Raw genomic sequence first — 18,795 nt, 5'->3', positions numbered from 1 at the left:
AAAAAGGAAAGGGTGACTAAAATATCAAGGCAGTTGAACCGTTTAGAGCCTTGCAAGGTGAGAACTGAAGTCTTCAAACCCAGCTACAATGTAAATGTTAATGGTTTGTATGGATACAGTTTTAAGTACCATGAAGGATCAGATACCTTCCATTGTCTTAGTGTTGCACAGGGATTTTACTGCACACAATGCTCTCACAGATCCCTTCCGACAGCTTGTCTGATAGCCCACTGACCTAGTTTCTCCTTTGTTTGGAAAGCAGAGGAACAATGAATCAAGTCATATTAAAAGAACTGCGAGGTTATCAATGAAATAAATTGTATGGTCTGCCAAACGGTATCACAGTTGTCATTATAGCTTCCATCTTCTCTCCCTGCTTACAGAGAATTCAAGGTGTTCTCTGAAAAACTGATCTCAAGGTGTTCCAAGGGGAACACAAAGCTGAATTATGAGTGCAAAGTTACACTAAATTTACTTGTTAAATGGTCTGTTGAGTATGCAGGTATTCTGGGGATCAAACTTAATACATACTAATCAGCAGTCCCAAGACTTTTATCTGCACCATATTCACTAACACCACCACAAACAGCCCACTACCATAAGCCATCTTAACAGCATTGCTGGTAAGTACCATCAGTGAAGAATTGCAATGGGAAGAAAAAAATTATGCTATCTTCTGCCTATACCTTATAAACTAAAATACTAAAGCAAATGTGAATTTGCTTTACAGAAATGACTTTTCTGTATGATGTTCAGGACATCAATATGAATACATAGTGAGAAATCAAGGAACATTACTGTAAATTGAGTTAAAAGGTCAAATTAAACACACGATTTCATGGCTTCACTTGTCACATTACAAGTCTGCCTTACAATTTAAAAACTACTTCCCTTTTGTCCTTAACATTAACAGCATCCATTCTCCCTCATAAGATTACAAAGTCAGGTAACACCAATCTGCCTTTGTGGCCCACACTCATACCGCCTGGTGTCTCCATACAACATCACAACTGTAGGAGGAAGAAAGCCAGGCTTCTGGAACCCAACACGATCAACTGGCTTTAGCTGGTTTGCAATAAACAAAGAAGTGCACCACTTCTGTCTTTCTTTCCCTTTCCCAGACTTCTAAACACTGTCCTTGTAAATGGGATACTAGATTTGTTTTTTCTTTGCCACAAAATCTATGCCCAGCAAGCCTCCCATACACAGTTTTCCACTAGAGATGGTCAGTGGTATATTCTTTGTTATCATTAGGATAGACACAGAAAATTAGAGAATTACTGTGAAGAAAGCTGTTCTTCCTGCAGTCACCCTGCTTGATAAAACTAAGCACCCAGCACTACAGAATAACATGAAACATATATATGAGGGCTGCTCCAAAAGTAATGCCTCCTGCTTTATTATGTTGGCCCACATCAGATGCAGGTGGTGGTGGTACAGCAGTAGATGTTGAACCTTCCCACCAATATTCCATTACATGTGTGACAGATGGCAGCAGAGGGGCAGTCTGACAGAATGGCGTCTGACATGGCAGTGCGTTATGAAGCAAAGAGGTGGAATTGAATTCCTCCATGTGGAAAAAAATGGCACCCACTGACATTCACTGATACTTGCTGAAAGTCTATGGAGACCAAATGATGGGTGTGAGCACAGTGAGGCAGTGGGTGGTGCATTTCAGCAGTGGTGACAGCAATTCACCTCCACTGGTGCAGATTTTTTTACCAGCATGACATGCAGGCTCTTGTTCATTGGTGGTGAAAATGCACAGCTATTGGCAGTGGCTATGTTAAAGAACGTTTTGTAGCTGAGAATTTGTTTTATCACATCGTACTATTGTGCTCTTTGTATCTACTGTAGCTTCCCTGGAAATAAATAGGAGGCATTACTTTCAGAGCAACCTACATACAACTGCAACGAGTGCATTTCTGACCTAAAATTCTTGAAAATTCAATTTTGAGCCTGTGAAATGGGGGCATAAGGAAACCTCATCTATAAAGCTGTTGTGAATTGCTTTTTTAAAGCATTGGAAAGAGAGATACCAAAATAACGAGCAAGGCTGAAAATTCCAAGCAAATCTTACAAATTTTGTATTTAGAAGGATTTGGATTGGATACAATAAATAAGGGCACAGAGAAAAAAACAGAATTCAGGATGAAAAAGAGTGAATATTGCTGTTCAATGCATCACAGCCATCCTTTGTACTAAAGGAAATTGGCATACTGTGCAAATAAATGCATGAGATCATGTAATTACAGATTATGTCATCACACGCACACAGGAATCAATTATGTTATCTCAGTTTCACAGGCTTACTATTTTGGGGCAGCTTTCCGTTCAGAAGAATAAGTGATCACTGTACCCCACCACCCCTTTGAATTTTAACAGCATGGAGCTGTGCCAAGGGAAGGTCACATTGCGAGTTAGGGACAGGGTCTGCACCAGAGGGTGGTGGGCATGGAACAGGCTGCCCAGGGCAGTGGGCACGGCCCCAAGTGACAGAGCTCAGGGGGCGTTTGGACAGCGCTCTCAGACATTGGGTTTGGGTTTTGGGTGGTGCTGTGTGGAGCCAGGATATTAATTCCAAAATCCTTGCAGGTCCCTTCCAACTCAGGATACCCTATGATTCTATGGTATGTGCTTATCCTAAATAACCAGGGATCAACAGGTTGAAGCCAACACATCTAATGGGCATGCAATACATCTGCTGTTGGCAGATTTTCACAAACTTCACTAGCAAAGGAATGACAAGTCTCAGCAATTACAGATTCAGGTCCCCAGTGGCTGTGAACACATATGAAGGTGGAAGAACACAGACATCAGCCTCCATCACTTTTAGACTGATCACACTAGTCTCATTTCTTTCAACCTCCAGCGGAAACAGAGTAAGAAAATAATGGAAGTTTAGAGTTTTGCCGGCATGAAAAGGAAGATTCCGTGCAAAGATATCAGTGGAAGTCAGAGAACTTATTATCCAAATCCAGAGTAGTCCTAAAAAATGACATCATATCTGAATTTGGAGAGTGGATTTACAGTTGACAGAATTAAAAAGCATTTAAAGAGCTTACATTATTTATACATCTAGAAGGCTATCAATAATTAAAAATATCCCAGGAACACAGATGCTCTTGAATCAAATGCTAAGTGGTTCTCTTCAAGAGTTTTTGCAAACTCCAATAAGGTTTCAGGACACAGTGCTATACACTGTTTTTAAATAAGACATTTGTCAGTCTGATCCAATAGCTGTGTTCAAGAGAACATCAAAGCTAACCTTACTCGCCTGCTAGAATAGCAGCAGCATACTTAGTAACAGCTTACACTATAGAAATCAGCCCTATGCTAGAGACAGAGGACGTCTACAGGATAGTTTTATGTTTTCTCCTACTACTCCAGTTAACATGTTACAGCTTCTGAGGTGATGAGGTTCTAGCTTACAATTCCTAGAGACTAAATACAGAAATCTGAGTTATTACAGTCAGAAATAAAAGCTGAAGAAGAAAAACAACCTTTCCTTGTCAAAGCAGCAGTAACAAAAGCTACTGCAGTTGTGCATCAGACCTCAAAACAAACATCAAACCTGCAAGCAGCCAGGCTTGCTTTCTTTGGATACTGCTCAACCTGGCCACTGTCTCCAATTTCATCTTGCTATCTCTGCAATCCAGGAACAGAAATCCTTGCAAGTACAAATTTAGTACCAAGGAAAAGATCTTGTGCAAGTTCAACTCCTCTGTGCATGCAAAGACAAAATTTAGTTGTGAGGTTTATATTTACATATTTATATAAATCAATTTATATGGATTTTGCTACCTACAGGAAATGAGCGTAGAAAGCTCAGGCATCAGAAGATATCCACCAGTAGTAACTCAAACTATTAGTGCTAGTATCTACATACTAAGCAGATAGCATTCCCTACAGAAAGGGAGCATCACTTCCCATTAGAAAGGGGTGCCTCACTAATAATAGCGTAAGTTTATCTCCAAATAATATCTTTATTTCTATTTCTAAAATTATTTAAGACAGTGTAAGAGAAACCAACAGATGACCTGGAGAAATCTTAAGTGCTTCAAATCAATTCAGGATTACTCCTTCAGATTACAAGTTGGAATGCCTTAGGGGTGAGAAAAATAATACTTATCCAGCTCCTCCAGCAGAAGTCTTGTAGTATTACTGAAGAAGGGCTATAGTATCCACCTACATGTATTTGTTTTATCTCATGCAACCTTTATAATAGTCCACTCAAATTTTTATGATCTCAGAAAAATCGATTTAATGCTGGGTCTGAAGGCACTACAGAATATACAGACATTGGTTTTCTACCATTTGTTGCAGCTTCAGGTTAAACACACAAACATACACATATATAAGAAGAATTCATCTGGACCTAAAGGTGTTGCAAGCTCAGGTCTTTAAAATAGCTTGACTTGGGCTATATACTCCTTCCTTTCTGTGATCACACACATTTCATAATGCCAATCAAGTGAAAGAATGTGCAGATCTACTTACCCCTTTATTGGCAGCAATGCAACATTCTGCTATTCTCAGCCAAAGACGAGGGTTCGAGTGATAAACCTGGACGGCCTCAATCAGGCATTCAAAGGCAGCTAGGGGCCTCCCAATGTGCAGGAGCTGAATTCCACAATTGTAGAGCAACTCATACCGTTTGTTAGTCAGCAGCGTACACATGGGCCTCCCTGAAAATTTCTTACCTGCACAGAAAGATACATCGTATTGGATGTGCAGCTTGGGAGGGCTGAAAACATAATAGGGCAAGGGGGCAAGAGGAGAAATAGGAAGGGGGCTGTGGGAAACATCCAAAAACTAAAAAGCAACCAAACGAAAACCGACTTTCATTATAGAAATCAGCTAAACTCCCTCTGTAAACAAATTCTTTCCACACGAAAGCTGATATTCAAGATAAATTCATCATATATTCAATGAAAGTTGAAGTACATTAAATGTTAACCACTTATGTACTTTGTCACCTGAGTTCAGTGTCACGTAATCCCACTGAATTCCAGATTTATGAGAATGTGTATCTTTTTCAGCCTTAGAAATTCCAGAAGAAATCTACTTTGCAGAAAACATTGTCTGCCTTCACACGAGTATGTGGGACTACAAAGGCAGGGAGAAACAGCCAAAACAACAAAATGTGTGATAAGAATTCGTTTTTAAAGAAAAAAGAAAGGAACAAGTTATTACTTCACCATGAAATCATTTGGGAGAGAAAAAAAAAACTTCAGTGTTTCTACTCAAAACAAGAAAGCTTTTTATAATGTATATAAAATAGGAAAACATTTCAAAACTAATAGAACAGGAATTTCATTGGTAATTACTGAAAGTCTGCAAGATTTATTTTCGTTATTTGCCCATCCCTTTTCCACCACCTATTTTCATCTCTTACAAGTCTTACCTGGATCTGAGCTACCTGTTCCTAGCTGTGCACACGCGTTATCGTTTTCTTGTAAGGCTTTTTTAAAGTAAAAAATTCCTAAATTGTGCTTTCCCATTGCAAAGTGGATGCAGCCAAGATTGTTCCAGAACATGCACCGTAAGCATTCGCCTGAGAGGACAGAAAAGACTACTTTTATAAACTGAAAAAAGTCACTGAGCTGACAAAACATTCCCACCACTCTCATGGGTCGGCAAGATGTTCAAGGATTCTGAAGTTACGTCACTGTCTCCAGTATTTTAACCACCCGCCTTTCTGTTTATCATTCTGTTTCTCTTGGATGCTTTGCCCAGAGTGATCCATGGGTAAAGACCAAAGACCTTCAGATCTTATGCACCACGTTCCAAGACACCCAGGTAGAAAGCCAATTTGACATATTGCAACTTGAAGCAAGTTTATCTGTAATTTTTCATAGTATTTAGAGTATATAAACATTTCTAGTTTTCCAACAGATGGCTCTTGTAAAAAGGAAATTCTTTAATGACATTATCTACCTAAGTTTTATAAAATAAACAAACTTGTTAACCTCACCATTCAAGCAGGAAACATACTCTCCTTCTGAAATATATCATGTTCAGATTAACACTGGAAGAAGCTTCTTCCACACAACGGCAGAAAAATAAACATTTGACTTATCTGCTGATAACTGAAGCCTTACAGCATTACCATTGTTTAAAAAATAATCATCAATAAAGTCATACCACTAAAAAAAAAAAAAAACAAAATAATTTAAAAAAATTATAGCAACCAAAAACCAGAATATTTCCAGACTAACAACTTAACCTGATGTTATTTTAACCATAACCCAGGAAGACTATTAAGTGAACATTCTACTGTTGCTTGTGTAAAAAAAATGTAACTTGAAAATAAAACTTCCTATAAATGGTCCAGGAAGGACTTGCAGAAATCCATTTTCTTACTCACTATGTTGTTTAAATGACCATTCAGTGAAAGCCACAGCTGTGTTAATTGAAGGAGTGCACCAATAAAGTGAAACACGTACTCAGGACATAAATCCATGACGCTTAGGGCCTGCTGCTTTAACTAATCACTAACGCCTTTAAAGTTAGTATCAATGAGTAGTCCTATTTGTACCACATATTTGTACTTGCAGGATGAAGGCTATCTCTTTTATTTTACCTGTTTTCATGAAGCCTGGATGTTCAGCAATGTTTGCACTGTTTAAAAGTTTGACTGCTTTACGGTAATTGCCCCTCAAATATTCAAAATTGCTCTTAAGAAAGAGAGAAGGAGCTGACTGTGAAGAAGAAAACAACAGTTAATTATTATTATCTTTTTAAATGATTTCTAATGCTAGATCAGCTTGCCCCTGCTGCCATTTTAAGAACACATGGGCTTAGCCCCTAATGATTTCATGAAGTAACATTTCTTCATTGAATACCCAACCTCTTCTGAAATGCAGAACTAGTTCTTTTGTTTTGTTTCAGCTTCAAAACCAAATATTAAGCTAAACAACTCTGTCACAGCAGTGGCAAAGTACAGAGGATCTCCCTTTGGTTTTAAGAAGATCTTTCTCCAACCTGCCTTCTAATACACTCCCCTCCACGCTTCCCTCCCTGTGGAGCTCAACAACTTCCTCCTGAGCTGTGATTTTCCTGGCCTGCCAAAAGACACACCGTGACCCAGAAAGGCTTCTGTCAAACCAGCACCTGTTGAGACTGGCAACAAAAGGCAAGTGCTCTCCTCTTACTCCCTGATCCTCAGTTAATGCAGAATATACATGGCATGGTGGGCACAATTCTGAGTTGAGAACTCCTACACAAAAGAAGAAACTGCTTTCTAGCAAGAGATAAGCCTCCAAAAAACTTCCAAAAAAAGACAACACACAAAACCCCCAAGTACTGAAAACCCCCAAATTAATCTTTCTAAAGTGGTTTTACTCAGTAATGACATCAGAAAATGTTATTTCCCAGAGCATTTATGGTGAACTAAAACTTGCTTTGCACTGATCAAATTATAAACCATACTTAACCAGCTTATTGTACACATTATTGCATTGCTATTTTTTTTAATATCGTTAACAACAAAGTGCAACTTTCTGAGCAATTCAAAGTCCTACATTAAATACACTTAGAGAAAAGAGATTACAAACCCAACTGATTGTATACAGCACTATTTCAGACATCCATCCTCAGGAAGACCTTTCCTTGTAAAGTAAGTTACCAAATCCAGTTTTAAGATAGGGAACAGACCTAGATTACAAAAACAATAGCTTTAAGAATACTTACATTTCCAGCTGTATTCATAACAGACTTGATCTCCCTTTTGCATGCTTTTAGTGACTTCATCTGGATATAGGCTCTCACCTTATACTGTTTAAAATTAAATTTGTTATATTAGAAACAGTAACTGGTGCAGGTTTGCAAGATGGACCATACCTAGAGATTTATCATAAGATTTCCTATATACATTGTAAAATAGGTAGTAGAAGGCTGTTCAAAAAGTCCTTCTAAGGAAGAATTTCAATTCAGAATATCAACAACAAATTTATACAGTTCATATTTACAAGAGGCAAACATGCATTTTGTTCAATGGCCAACATTCAACAGCTCTACATTCAAATGCCAAAACATCAGCACATAAAACAACAGATTAATTAAAATAATTCAACTTGTAAATTGCAGACATTTATCTGTTCAACCAATAAGTGAAAGGTGATAGTGAAGCATTTTGTTTCTTTACCCATTTTCCCAGAGAACAGTACTGGGAAATAAAACTTCACTGATTCAGACTGTCTTGCAGTCAAACAGATGTAAGATTAGCAGAGCTAAATGCAACTTAAAATTATTTTAAGATGTAGGGACTGAAATAAGGATTTTTTTTAAGGTCAGTTTCTCCTGTACGTGGATCTTAAAAAAAGGAAAAGGTCAGTTAAGTTCATTTTCTGTTCTACAAAGTGAAATTTACAATGACAATATCACAGTTCATGCTGAGCTGGAATTGAGGCAGGCAGCACTCAGTTTTAAGAAAGACTGAATGGATATTGTATAAATCACACACACACCCACCTGATGTATCTTAGATTTAGCAACTTCTATTAAAGCTCCACTTTCAGCTTTTTGATTGGAGGAATCTTTATTTGTATTATTACCTGACTGTCAAAACCAACAAAAAAACAAACAATAAAAAAAAGAAGTGTTAATAGCTTAAGAAGGAAACTGTAAACTGAATTTAAAAGGTGGCTGGTAAAAATAATCTCTTTTGAGGAAGAAAATACAGTATTCAATGATGTTTGAAAAAAACCACAAAACATCCATATATTCCCCCCAAAAAACTGTAACTTGAGCTTTGCCATCAAAACCAAAGAATGAGCCTACGAAGTACAGAGCTCTATATGAAGGTTACTGTGATGCTCATCTGCTCTAGCATTAAGGAATTTTAAGAATGCTCTTATTCACAAAGATACTTTGCATGCTCCTGATTCTCTTTTCCATGTTTTCTCCAGTAGAACTATTATATACTAAAACAAAGTTTTATCTTTAGTGTGACATTTCATCAACAGGAAAAGACAGAAGTGTCCACTTTCCACTTCCAGGCCACAACTCATTCTACTGTAGCTTCCAAAAAGGTACATATTGAAGATTGCATTTGAAAGTCTTCCTCATACTTCCAGACACTACATTAAAGGAATGTTTGATTTCTCACACTGTGGCACTAACTGCACTTCTTCTCTGACACTGACATTTCAAGCATAGACTATCACCCGGTCATCACCCAAGACACATAAGGGAAACCAAGTATATTTGGCACTGAAGACAACTGACTTTCTGATAGAAGTCTCTGACTTGAGACACTTCTTAGCTCCCTGACAGAAAAAGGGTGGAATGGAGAGAACATACAGCCACTGTACACAATTAACTTGGTTACCAAAACGTGTCAGCAGTCTGAAGTTATAGACACTCTAACAGTTTTAAAATCTTGAAGTATTTTAGAAGACTACTCTTGGATTTAATAAAAACATATCCTTGGTAAAGAGAGCAGCATTCATGTGATTTTAAGCTTACCTCATTTTTTCCATTCTTGCTATTATTGTTGCCCTGTGAAATCATTTTTTCCAGAACAGCAAGGAGATGTAAGGCCTTCTCAGCCTGGTAAGTCAGCAGGTATAAGTCCACAAGCAAGAAGCACACAGCCTGGGCAAACTTCTCTTCTGTATCAAACAAAAGAAGTAGAGAAGAACTTACAGTTCTAGCAGCAATCTATCCAAACACAATCACAGAACAAAAAATATAGAGAGAGAGAAAAACAATTAAAAAAACCAGCTGCAAAGTGCATCTACACAACATTACGAGAAAAGCCAGAATATTACATAAGAAAAAAGATAAAAATGCAGGCACCTACATCACACAGATGATTACATTAACACAAAGAGATAATTCCTTCATACTGATGTCATTTGAAAGCAAAGACCAGAGACAGCTTAAAATGCATTTCACAGTGATTGATTCTGAGAACTGGTCTAAGTACATCAGCACCAAAGATCCAGTGTGGGCCACATGCCTACAGAGGATCTTACAGAACTTAAGGATTCCATGCAAACACAGCTCTGCATGGCTGGTTTCACTGAGTAAGCGCCACATGGGCATACTGAGCACTGAGGGAGAAACAGCATTACACTTACTGGATTTGTTGAGACCCACACACACACGAACACTTCATCCCTGTCACTTCATAAATACCTCTTGAAGTTGTCAGATATCTGTTTTAGTTTTGTTATACTCATCTACTAAATCTCTGAAGCACCTTCCCACCCAAATTCAAACGCTGTCCTGGTAAGTAAAGATTACTCATCATTCCTAAGCCTATCTTTTTTTTTTTATCATTATGTACATTTACAAATCACTTTTCTGATAAGCAGAGGAAGACCATTTACTCTGCCTCATTACTGCACAAACAAAACTCTTCTGCCTACACACCGAAAGGCTCTATAAACTGGTACAGCTTCTCTCCAACTGATATAGCTTCAGTATACTGCCGCAGATGATACAGAATAACAGCTTGATTGTAGTAAAGCATACTATTTTCAACATCATCTAAACCATCCATTTCTTCAACGGCAGAGTGAACCTGAAAAAAACCACCACAGAACAGAAACTTGTTTATCCTTAAGCTTTCCATACTTATGATTTTAAAGCACCAAATGTTTATTTTAGAAAAATAAGCCAAAGATACAAATTAGCCTAAAGATAGGCAGTAACAGTTATAAGCTAATAAAAGGAAGAGGCAAAACTTGTCTTCCTATTTCATTGGAAGATCCCATCACCATTAACTGCTTCAATATCAACCGTTCATGCAGTGATTGCATTACCTGGTTCTTCAGCTGGTTCAGGGTTTGTCTCAAATTGTCTGTCGTGGTCTGGTTACTTTTACAGAACTCCGCAACTGCAGTATTCAAAGTTATTTTGTAGTCATCTTTGTTTATGTCTTGAAGTGTATTTAGGTGTTGCAAACAGGCATCATAATTTCCAGCCTGGAAACAGCAAGTATCACAAAGGGATTAGTTTCAACTTTGTATCTTCTAATAACTCAGTAATTTTTAATGGCAGTCTCCTCTCTCTGAGTCTAGACAGCAATGCAGGATTTCCCTGACCAACAGGGTAAACAGCTCCACGCAAACTTCATTCATTATGCAGACAGGTATGCATGAGGAGCAAGTCAGAAAGTTGAGGTCCTAACTGAAATTGAACAAGAATTTGGTGGAGGAAGAACAAATGGAATAGTTAATTATTACAAACACGTTTCTACAAAAACTGTTGTTCTGATGGCTTCATCATATCAGGCTTCAAGATTCTTTATTTCCTCAATTTTTGTAATCTGTCTCCATCACACGTACACCGAGCAGCTGCTTGTCTAAGTCCTGGCCCATCTTTTTATGCCCATCTCTCACTTCATCTTGAGAGACTGAGTTACATTTTAGCCCCAGATGTCTGCTTAACACAGGCTGGCAGAAGAGGGGGGTTACTCTCCTTTCCTAACTTTCCTAAGACAGGCTTAATTTATGTTGCTGAATAAATTATTCAAGAATATTACACTTGCCTAATAAAAAACATGGCCAAAGCACAGTGCTCCTCTGAAAAGTGATTTAATGAAGAAATCCCTTTCTTTGACCTCAGGAGCAAGAAAACTAATTTTAAGGACTTCAAAACATCTCCTTCAGTTTTTGTCTTTTGTGTTTTTGCAGGAAGAATTTAGTAGCACTGAGTAACAAAAGAACTCCAGACTGTCTCAACTAAGTGAAGCCTAAAATAATTCTTTGCTTTCGATTGTTCACCTCATTTATGTGTATAATCACCTTCACCTCTGCCAGATCAGGGTAGTTTCTGGTCACACATGTAGAATCCTTTCCACATGTCAACATTTCACAAGCTAAAACTATTCTCTTGAGTACCACCATCGCTCCCCACCCTCTACTCCTTTCGTAAGTGCTGTTCCTTTGAGGTTCTCCTGAACTCCTGTTTGAGGAAAGCATTGCAGCAAAGAAACACCGTGTGGTCATTCAGCAGAAACCCAGTCCTCTGCTCTTCCTAAGAAAGCAGCCATTCTGTGGCTACTCTCAACAGAACCATCCCAGACCCTCCGCTCTGCTTTGAAAGCAGAGCTGTGCAGTTTGTGGAGAGATACTGCCTGTTGTTGCCCTGCTACATTTCCACAACTCTATTAGATGGCTACTGAGAATGTATAGAAGTGTAGGGATTTATACAGCTCCTTTAAATCCTTTATCACAACATTATTAGCTTTTAGTGATCAATTCTTGAGACAGATCAGGCTTTTTCAATGTTGATTGAGAGTACCAGCCCATTTCTAATTAACTCATCATATTGCTTTTATGGCCACTAATTTTGAGAATCAAGAGTAAATGTGCTCTTAAACACTTTGTTCGAACAAACACTGTAAGAGACAGAAAACAGTATCCTGGGTTCCATCAGAAGAGGGGTGGCCAATGGGGTGAGAGAGGGGATTGTCCCCCTCTGCTCTGCCCTTGTGAGGCTCCATCTGGAGTACTGCATCCAGGTCTGGGGCCCCTGGCACAGGAAAGACATGGAGCTTTTGGGGAGGGCCCAAAGATGGTCCACGAAGATGACCAGAGTGCTGGAGCACCTATCCTGTGAAGATAGGCTGAAGGAACTGGGCTTGTTCAGCTTGGAAAGAAAAAGCTGTGGGGAGACATCACTGCAGCCTTCCAATATTTAAGGGGAATTTATAAACACGAGGGAAATCAACCTTCTACACAGGTAGATAGGACAAGGGGGAATGGATTTAAACTAATGGAGGGAAGATTTAGATTAGATGTCTGGGGAAAGTTTTTCACTGAGAGTGGTGAGGTGCTGGAATAGATTGCCCAGAGAGGCTGTGGATGCCCTGTCTCTGGAGGTGCTCAAGGCCAGGCTGGATGGGGCCCTGGGCGATCTGACCTGGTACTTGATCTAGCGGCTGGCAACTCTGCATGTGGCAGGAGGGTTGGAACTTGATGATCCTTGAGGTCCCATCCAACCCAAGCCATTCTATGATACAGTTCTATGATTCTATGGAAATGTACGTGCTGGGTTTGTAACACAAGCATTGATTTTAGTATGACAACTTGCTAATACATTCTCAGCCATGTTAAGAAAACTGGAAAAAAAAATTATAACTGCTAAACTAGCTCATATGTGGCAGATGAGAAGTATGGGTTTGGCTGCGTCTTACCAGAAAAGCTTGTAATGCACTGCTCGACAACTCCTTCTCCTGATCAGTGATCCCTGAAGTGCCCGCTCCGTCATGCTTCTCAGCACCTTGGTCTGACAAAGGATGATAGAAAAGTTTGTAAACACAACAGAAGTAATTCAGCTCAAAAAACATTGTACTCATTCTCAGGATCCTCCTGCCAGCAGGAGTAGCTTCCCACGTAACTGTAGCACTGCTGCCCTATGACATGACAACATCTCCAGCCACCCAATAACCTTCGCTATCCTACTGTGCTCTCAGTCAATAATCCACGTCCTGCAAATTCATTGAAAATGAACACATTTTAGATTTCTCTTTAAAGCTGCAACCAGACAGCAGGAATAGACTTTGCTGCACAAAAATTATAGTGAAGACCACCTATCATTGGAAGATGAACTATCCCACCACACTGGATTAAAACCCGTGCATCCTGTATGCTGCTTCCTGAGCAGCAAGCAACAGATGCTTTTAGGGAACAGCATTAAAAACACAGCAAAACTATAGTTGCTGCATTTTCTCTATGTTCCCTTCTAGATGAAGATCAGTACAGCATGTAGGGTTTGGGGTTTTTTTGTTTTGTTCTGATGGTTTGAGCACTTACGCAGTAACCTAACAAGGTCTTAATTGTCTTCAATTTCTTTGAAATAAAATTCAAAACTAGTGGAGGGAAAACCAGAATAACCAGCACCACACCAGACTAGCTTGTATGTAGAAACATCAACTCACATGCTCATATAGTGTTTCTGAAACAAAGATCATACACCTGCAATGGTTTCCACTGCTACAGATAACTAATTCTTCAACTCCAGAGCAGGGCCTTTGCTTGAGCCCACATTTTGCTGTTAATGGGTACAATGGGCACTGCACATTCAGTGTCTTTCTCTTCCTAGAATTAAAGGATGTAATGCAAACCCTGCTGACTTTGTTTTCACACCAAACGAATGAGAACACTCCTCTGTGAGCTCCACCACAAAATCCACTCTCCATCAGCACCAACATACCTGAATCATCTGCTACTCACTGGCTACAAACACTTAAAATTTATTTATGAAGATGGACAACAATAATAACCAGGCCTAGGGACGTTCCTGGGGTAACATCCATGGCAGGATCAGAACAGAGTCACCCCCCAGTTCCTGAGTTGTGTTTGCTGCAGGGAAACCCTTTCCACCATCCTATACAATCGTACATTTCAGCAAGAGCACATTTGTTGCTTGCTGAGGCCTTCACACTGCATCAAGATGCCCATGAAGCTGAGATGTTAAATCTCAACCATCTTTCATCAGCCAGTTACAAAGCAACGGGCTGTGATACGGACAAAACCTCAGGGTTCAGCAACTCCAGCACTCGGGAAGGATGGACCCTTAGGGTGCTACAGAACACCTACTATGAAATCTGACTGCATATAATACATTCACCAATGGAATCTTTTCCATAGCGAGAGAGAAAACGAATGTCAGAAAAGTTCAGAAAGCTTTGACATGCCATAGTTTTCTCACAGAGAGAGAGGAAAGGAACAAGAAGCATTTCCCCTCATACTGAACACATAATAGATCTGACTCCTCCTTAATATTTGTGGTACAGAACCCACTGACTTTCAAGGATCTTTTTAACAGCAGTGAAGAAATAAATACATTTTCCCTCCAACTATCATGCTAACAGATACGTTGTCTGCTTTATTTGCTCACTGGGCCTTCAAGACTACACCAGCACATGGAACAACAATGCAGAGATAGGAGAATCCAAACCTTGGGAAGCTTCTTAATGCTCAGCCTGGCCAGGAGCTGCCCACATATACAGGTTTAGCTCTGGGTAGGGCCAGCCAAAGCCACAGAACTGGATACTGCCTCTGCCTGCAAGCTGATCAAACAAGCAATTTGGTGCTCGTGGAGGTCTCCATCTTGAAGTAACACGTCTTCAGTTAAGCAAACAATAAATGAAAGAGACTGTTAGCTGTCTGAAAAACATGCTACTTACACAGCTGCATGGTGTATTTCCTAGGGAAGCATCAGGACAGGTCTACAGACTTCACTATGCCTCTAGATTGTATGTTTAAAAGACAAAAATGAAAGCCGGGACTGTTTTAAACAAAACAGGGCTGTTCTTTCTCCTACAAAGTCACTTTTATGGCTGTAAACTGAAGAGCTGCATCTACTCTACAAATCACCAAACACAGCGAGTTTGTAAATGCAAACTGGAAGTTCCTAAGAACAAACCCAAAGTCCAGCTGAAGTAGCTGACAGCACAGCTCCTTCCTGCGATAAAACCACTTTGGCTGCTCTTCAATCCTTTTGCCAAATACACTTGAAACCTGTTGAAGAGCTGAAGGTCCCTCTAATGTACAGCAATCCCACCACTTGTGTTCAGAGGAAGATCTGTTACGTCAGCTGATCTTCATCATTGAGACATCTCACCAACGGGCTACCTAAAAGCTGCCTGGTGCCAGATGCTGGAAGCACCCACTTAAACTGGGAGGAGAAAAGCACTCCTGCTCTCTTGACTGCAGGGCAAACGGGTCAACCCAGGAAAGCATGTAAAAACCAGCTTGGGTTTTCATCTGGAGAAGGCTGATGAGTTAGCAGTAAAAGCAGCAGGTCGTAAAGTTATCTCTGGGGCTGGCAATGTTGGGGCAATCCAGGAGAAACATGGTGCATCACAGAAGCTTTCTGGTTTGCTGCGTGTAAGCGGGCAGCTGTTCCTGCCGGAGAAGCTGCAGCGTGGTGGATAACAGGATGTGGGGGAAAACGGCTGTACTGGAAGGCAGGAAGAGCACAGGATTGCCACTTGAAAAGGGAGACTGCCATCCCCACCGGCTCGCTGCCGCAGCAGCCAGCACCCAGATAGCACCTCTCCCACACTGGCGGGCCGAGAGACGCCTGGAGCGCTGCAGCGATTCTCCTCACACCTGTTAGCTGCACCTCCAACGGCAGCAGCCCCCAGGCCCTCTCGTTCCTAGGCCCTATACGTCTCACACAAGCCGTGCTGCTGAGCACCAGAATATCTGTGGATCACTTTATTTACCGAAGCAGGGCATAATCTCTTTCTAGGACGGAGAAGAGCCTCCCACACGGCTCCGGCGGCCGCCGCTCGCCCCTCCCGGCCAGGCCGACCGGGACAGGACCGAGGCGGGCAGCCCGCGGGCTCAGCCGGTCGCGCGGCCCCCCGAAAGCAGCCTCCTGCCCGCCGGGCGCTACTTCCTCGGCGGAAGGACACGCAGCAGCACGCCCCTCGCCTTCCGTGCCGGCACTCACCACCCGAGTGCGAGAGCGTATCCCTCCGCCCGGGCCCGCGGCCGTTCTCCCCGCTCACCCGCAGCCTTGTCCGCCGCCATCTCTGCCGCCGTTGCCGTGCGATCCGAGCGCGCTGAGCGGGACGAGAACACTCCCCTGCTCCGCCGAACGCCGCCTGCTCCTCCGCCGAGCGCCGCGCCGCCTTCGGGACTACTTTACCGCCAGTCCCCTCCGCGCCGCTCCGTCCCTATTCGCCCGCCGCTTCCGGGTTGCCGGCGCCCGCCGACGTGCAACCGTTGCTGGGGACCGCGTCTGACGTCACGACGCCGCTGCGCTCCCTCCCGGGAGGGGCGCCGTGCGCATGCGCCTCGTCACCTCGCTGCGTCCTGTACGCCGCCATGTTGTTGGCCTTACCCGGCGTGAGGGTGAGTCCGGGTGTGCCGGGCTGCGTGGAGATCTCGCGCTGGAAGGGGATTTTCCCTTCAGCAGGTGGTATTGAAGCACTCATCTTTGCTAGGACACACCTCTGTGGGCTCAGCAGCTGCGCGTCGCCCCGACCGCAGCCTGGAAGAGGGCCTCAGGAGCCCGGCTGCTGAGGGCAGTTGGCATCGGTTCTCTTGTGAGCCTGTGAGCTTCCATCAGCGGACTCTCCTTGCTGCCACCATCAGGCTGCAGTTCCTGTGAGATGTTGCCTTTATGATTTTGCCGTCTGTTAACATAGGAATACTTCCTTGTATTGTTTCTCCAGGTCTGGTTCTCCAAGGCTTCCCCTCCTTGCTCATTTACTCCTGTTAAACATCAAGTCACTTTTCTGCTCATGTCTGTAAGTGTACATATACCCAATTCTGATCAGTAGATTCCACCTCGTAAGGTTTTGACATTGTTGCCAGCTGTCAACATTTGCAAAGACAGACCAGGCAATCTAAAGCAAACTGCACATGTTAGATGCCTGCTGCGCATTCAATAAAGATGTGAGGACGAAATTTATCCTTAGGGAGGTGGACAACAGAACTGGATTAGTGGAAGAAGGATTTCCTGCCAGTGTTCTTAGAATCATAGAATCACAGAATCGTTAACATTGGACAGATCACTAAGATCATCTGGTCTGGCCACCAGCACATCCCCACCGTGCTCACTGACCACGTCCCTCAGTGCCACAACTTGAGGCCATTCCCTCTTGCCCTGTCACTGTCACCCGGGAGAAGAGGCCGACCCCCACCTCACCACAGCCTCCTTTCAGGCAGCTGTAGAGAGCGATCAGGTCTCCCCTGAGCCTCCTCTTCTCCACACTGAACAATCTCAGCTCCCTCAGCTGCTCCCATCAGACCTGTGCTCCAGACCTCACAGCTCTGTTGCCCTTCTTTGGACACACTCCAGGGCCTCGATGTCCTTCCTGCAGTGAAGGACCCAAAACTGAACACAGCACTCGAGGTGCGGCCTCACCAGTGCCGAGAACAGAGGGAACATCACCTCCCTGCTTCTGCTGGCTGCGCTATTTCTGACACAGGCATCCAGCTACTCTGTTTTCCCTAAAGCTACTCTCTGACACAAGGCAGAGGAAGGTTTGTAAGGAAAGGTGATACTTTGTTTAACAAAGGGATAGAATTAGAAAGAATGTACATATGCATGTATGTAACATGCATACAACCTCACCGGCTCTGAATGCCTTCAAACCATCAGAGCTTTCAATGAGCCAAGCTGTGTAAAATGACACATTTTTGAAAACAGTCGGTGAAAAATTTCAAGAGTACAGTGATTTTCTTTTTGTAATTCTGAATATTCCAACTTGTGCTTAATGACTTCTATTAATCACAACTTCTATAGCTCCTCTTCAGTTTACCTGGATTGTCAGGCTTTCTTTTGCACATATGCGTATATATATGTGAGAAAATCCTACAATCCTTATACATAAATATTTTATTCCAAGCCTCTGAATTTGTTGTATTTCTTTTGTGAGAAACAGCTGCCGGCCCAGGCTGTCAGCCCATGTCTGTGTGAGAACATCTGCCAATAAAGCTATGGCAGCAAGCCCTCCTCATGTGTGTGTGTATTTACTAGTGTTATTAATCATTTGTGCTTGTATGTTTGGTAAGCAATAGAACCTATAAAAGTAAAGCACTTTGCTTACCAGCATAACTGTATTCTGACTGACTTTTACCAAAGCAATAAAGCTGCCCCAAAACCACCCTGACTGCAGGAATGTCTGATGTGGAGAGAGGCTCCTGCCTCTCTCAAGTTGGGTACAGTGTTTTTGCCAGTGCCAAAACAGCAGTCTGGTATTTACAGAGCATTTTGCACTGACACACAGAGGCACCACTGTGAATTTACTGCTCCCTGCTATCCTTTTGCTTTGACAGTCCTGTCAGAGCTAATTCAGCCTGAAGTATGGCAGCA

At 41.9% G+C, this 18,795-nt stretch overlaps 1 protein-coding gene and 1 long non-coding RNA gene across 8 annotated transcripts in view; one reads left to right on the top strand and one right to left on the bottom strand.

Moving 5' to 3' along the window:
• Positions 1-18,795, bottom strand: part of CNOT10 (CCR4-NOT transcription complex subunit 10) — a 50,867-nt gene that overhangs the window by 12,568 nt on the left and 19,504 nt on the right. For 5 of the 7 annotated variants that reach the window (XM_046923225.1, XM_046923220.1, XM_046923219.1 and 2 more), the window contains 9 exons: positions 13,154-13,245; positions 10,776-10,937; positions 10,384-10,534; positions 9,472-9,617; positions 8,476-8,562; positions 7,696-7,779; positions 6,587-6,704; positions 5,408-5,557; positions 4,501-4,703 (listed from right to left, as the gene is read on the bottom strand). In XM_046923225.1, coding sequence (XP_046779181.1) covers positions 4,501-4,703; positions 5,408-5,557; positions 6,587-6,704; positions 7,696-7,779; positions 8,476-8,562; positions 9,472-9,617; positions 10,384-10,513 — 918 coding nt within the window. In that variant the 5' untranslated portion in view covers positions 10,514-10,534; positions 10,776-10,937; positions 13,154-13,245. Of the gene's footprint in view, positions 1-4,500; positions 4,704-5,407; positions 5,558-6,586; positions 6,705-7,695; positions 7,780-8,475; positions 8,563-9,471; positions 9,618-10,383; positions 10,535-10,775; positions 10,938-13,153; positions 13,246-16,192; positions 16,375-16,480; positions 16,722-18,795 lie in introns of those variants that run through there. The other 2 variants (NM_001006364.3, XM_040682316.2) reach the window with 2 other exon arrangements.
• LOC121109973 lies at positions 16,450-18,439 on the top strand. Its single transcript, XR_005857835.2, has 2 exons — positions 16,450-16,826; positions 16,919-18,439. It is a non-coding gene; the product is annotated as an uncharacterized LOC121109973 (long non-coding RNA).

This window comes from Gallus gallus, chromosome 2, assembly GCF_016699485.2.
Source record: "Gallus gallus isolate bGalGal1 chromosome 2, bGalGal1.mat.broiler.GRCg7b, whole genome shotgun sequence".
NCBI classification, from domain to species: Eukaryota; Metazoa; Chordata; class Aves; order Galliformes; family Phasianidae; genus Gallus; species Gallus gallus.
This window is presented reverse-complemented; position numbering and strand designations above follow the sequence as displayed.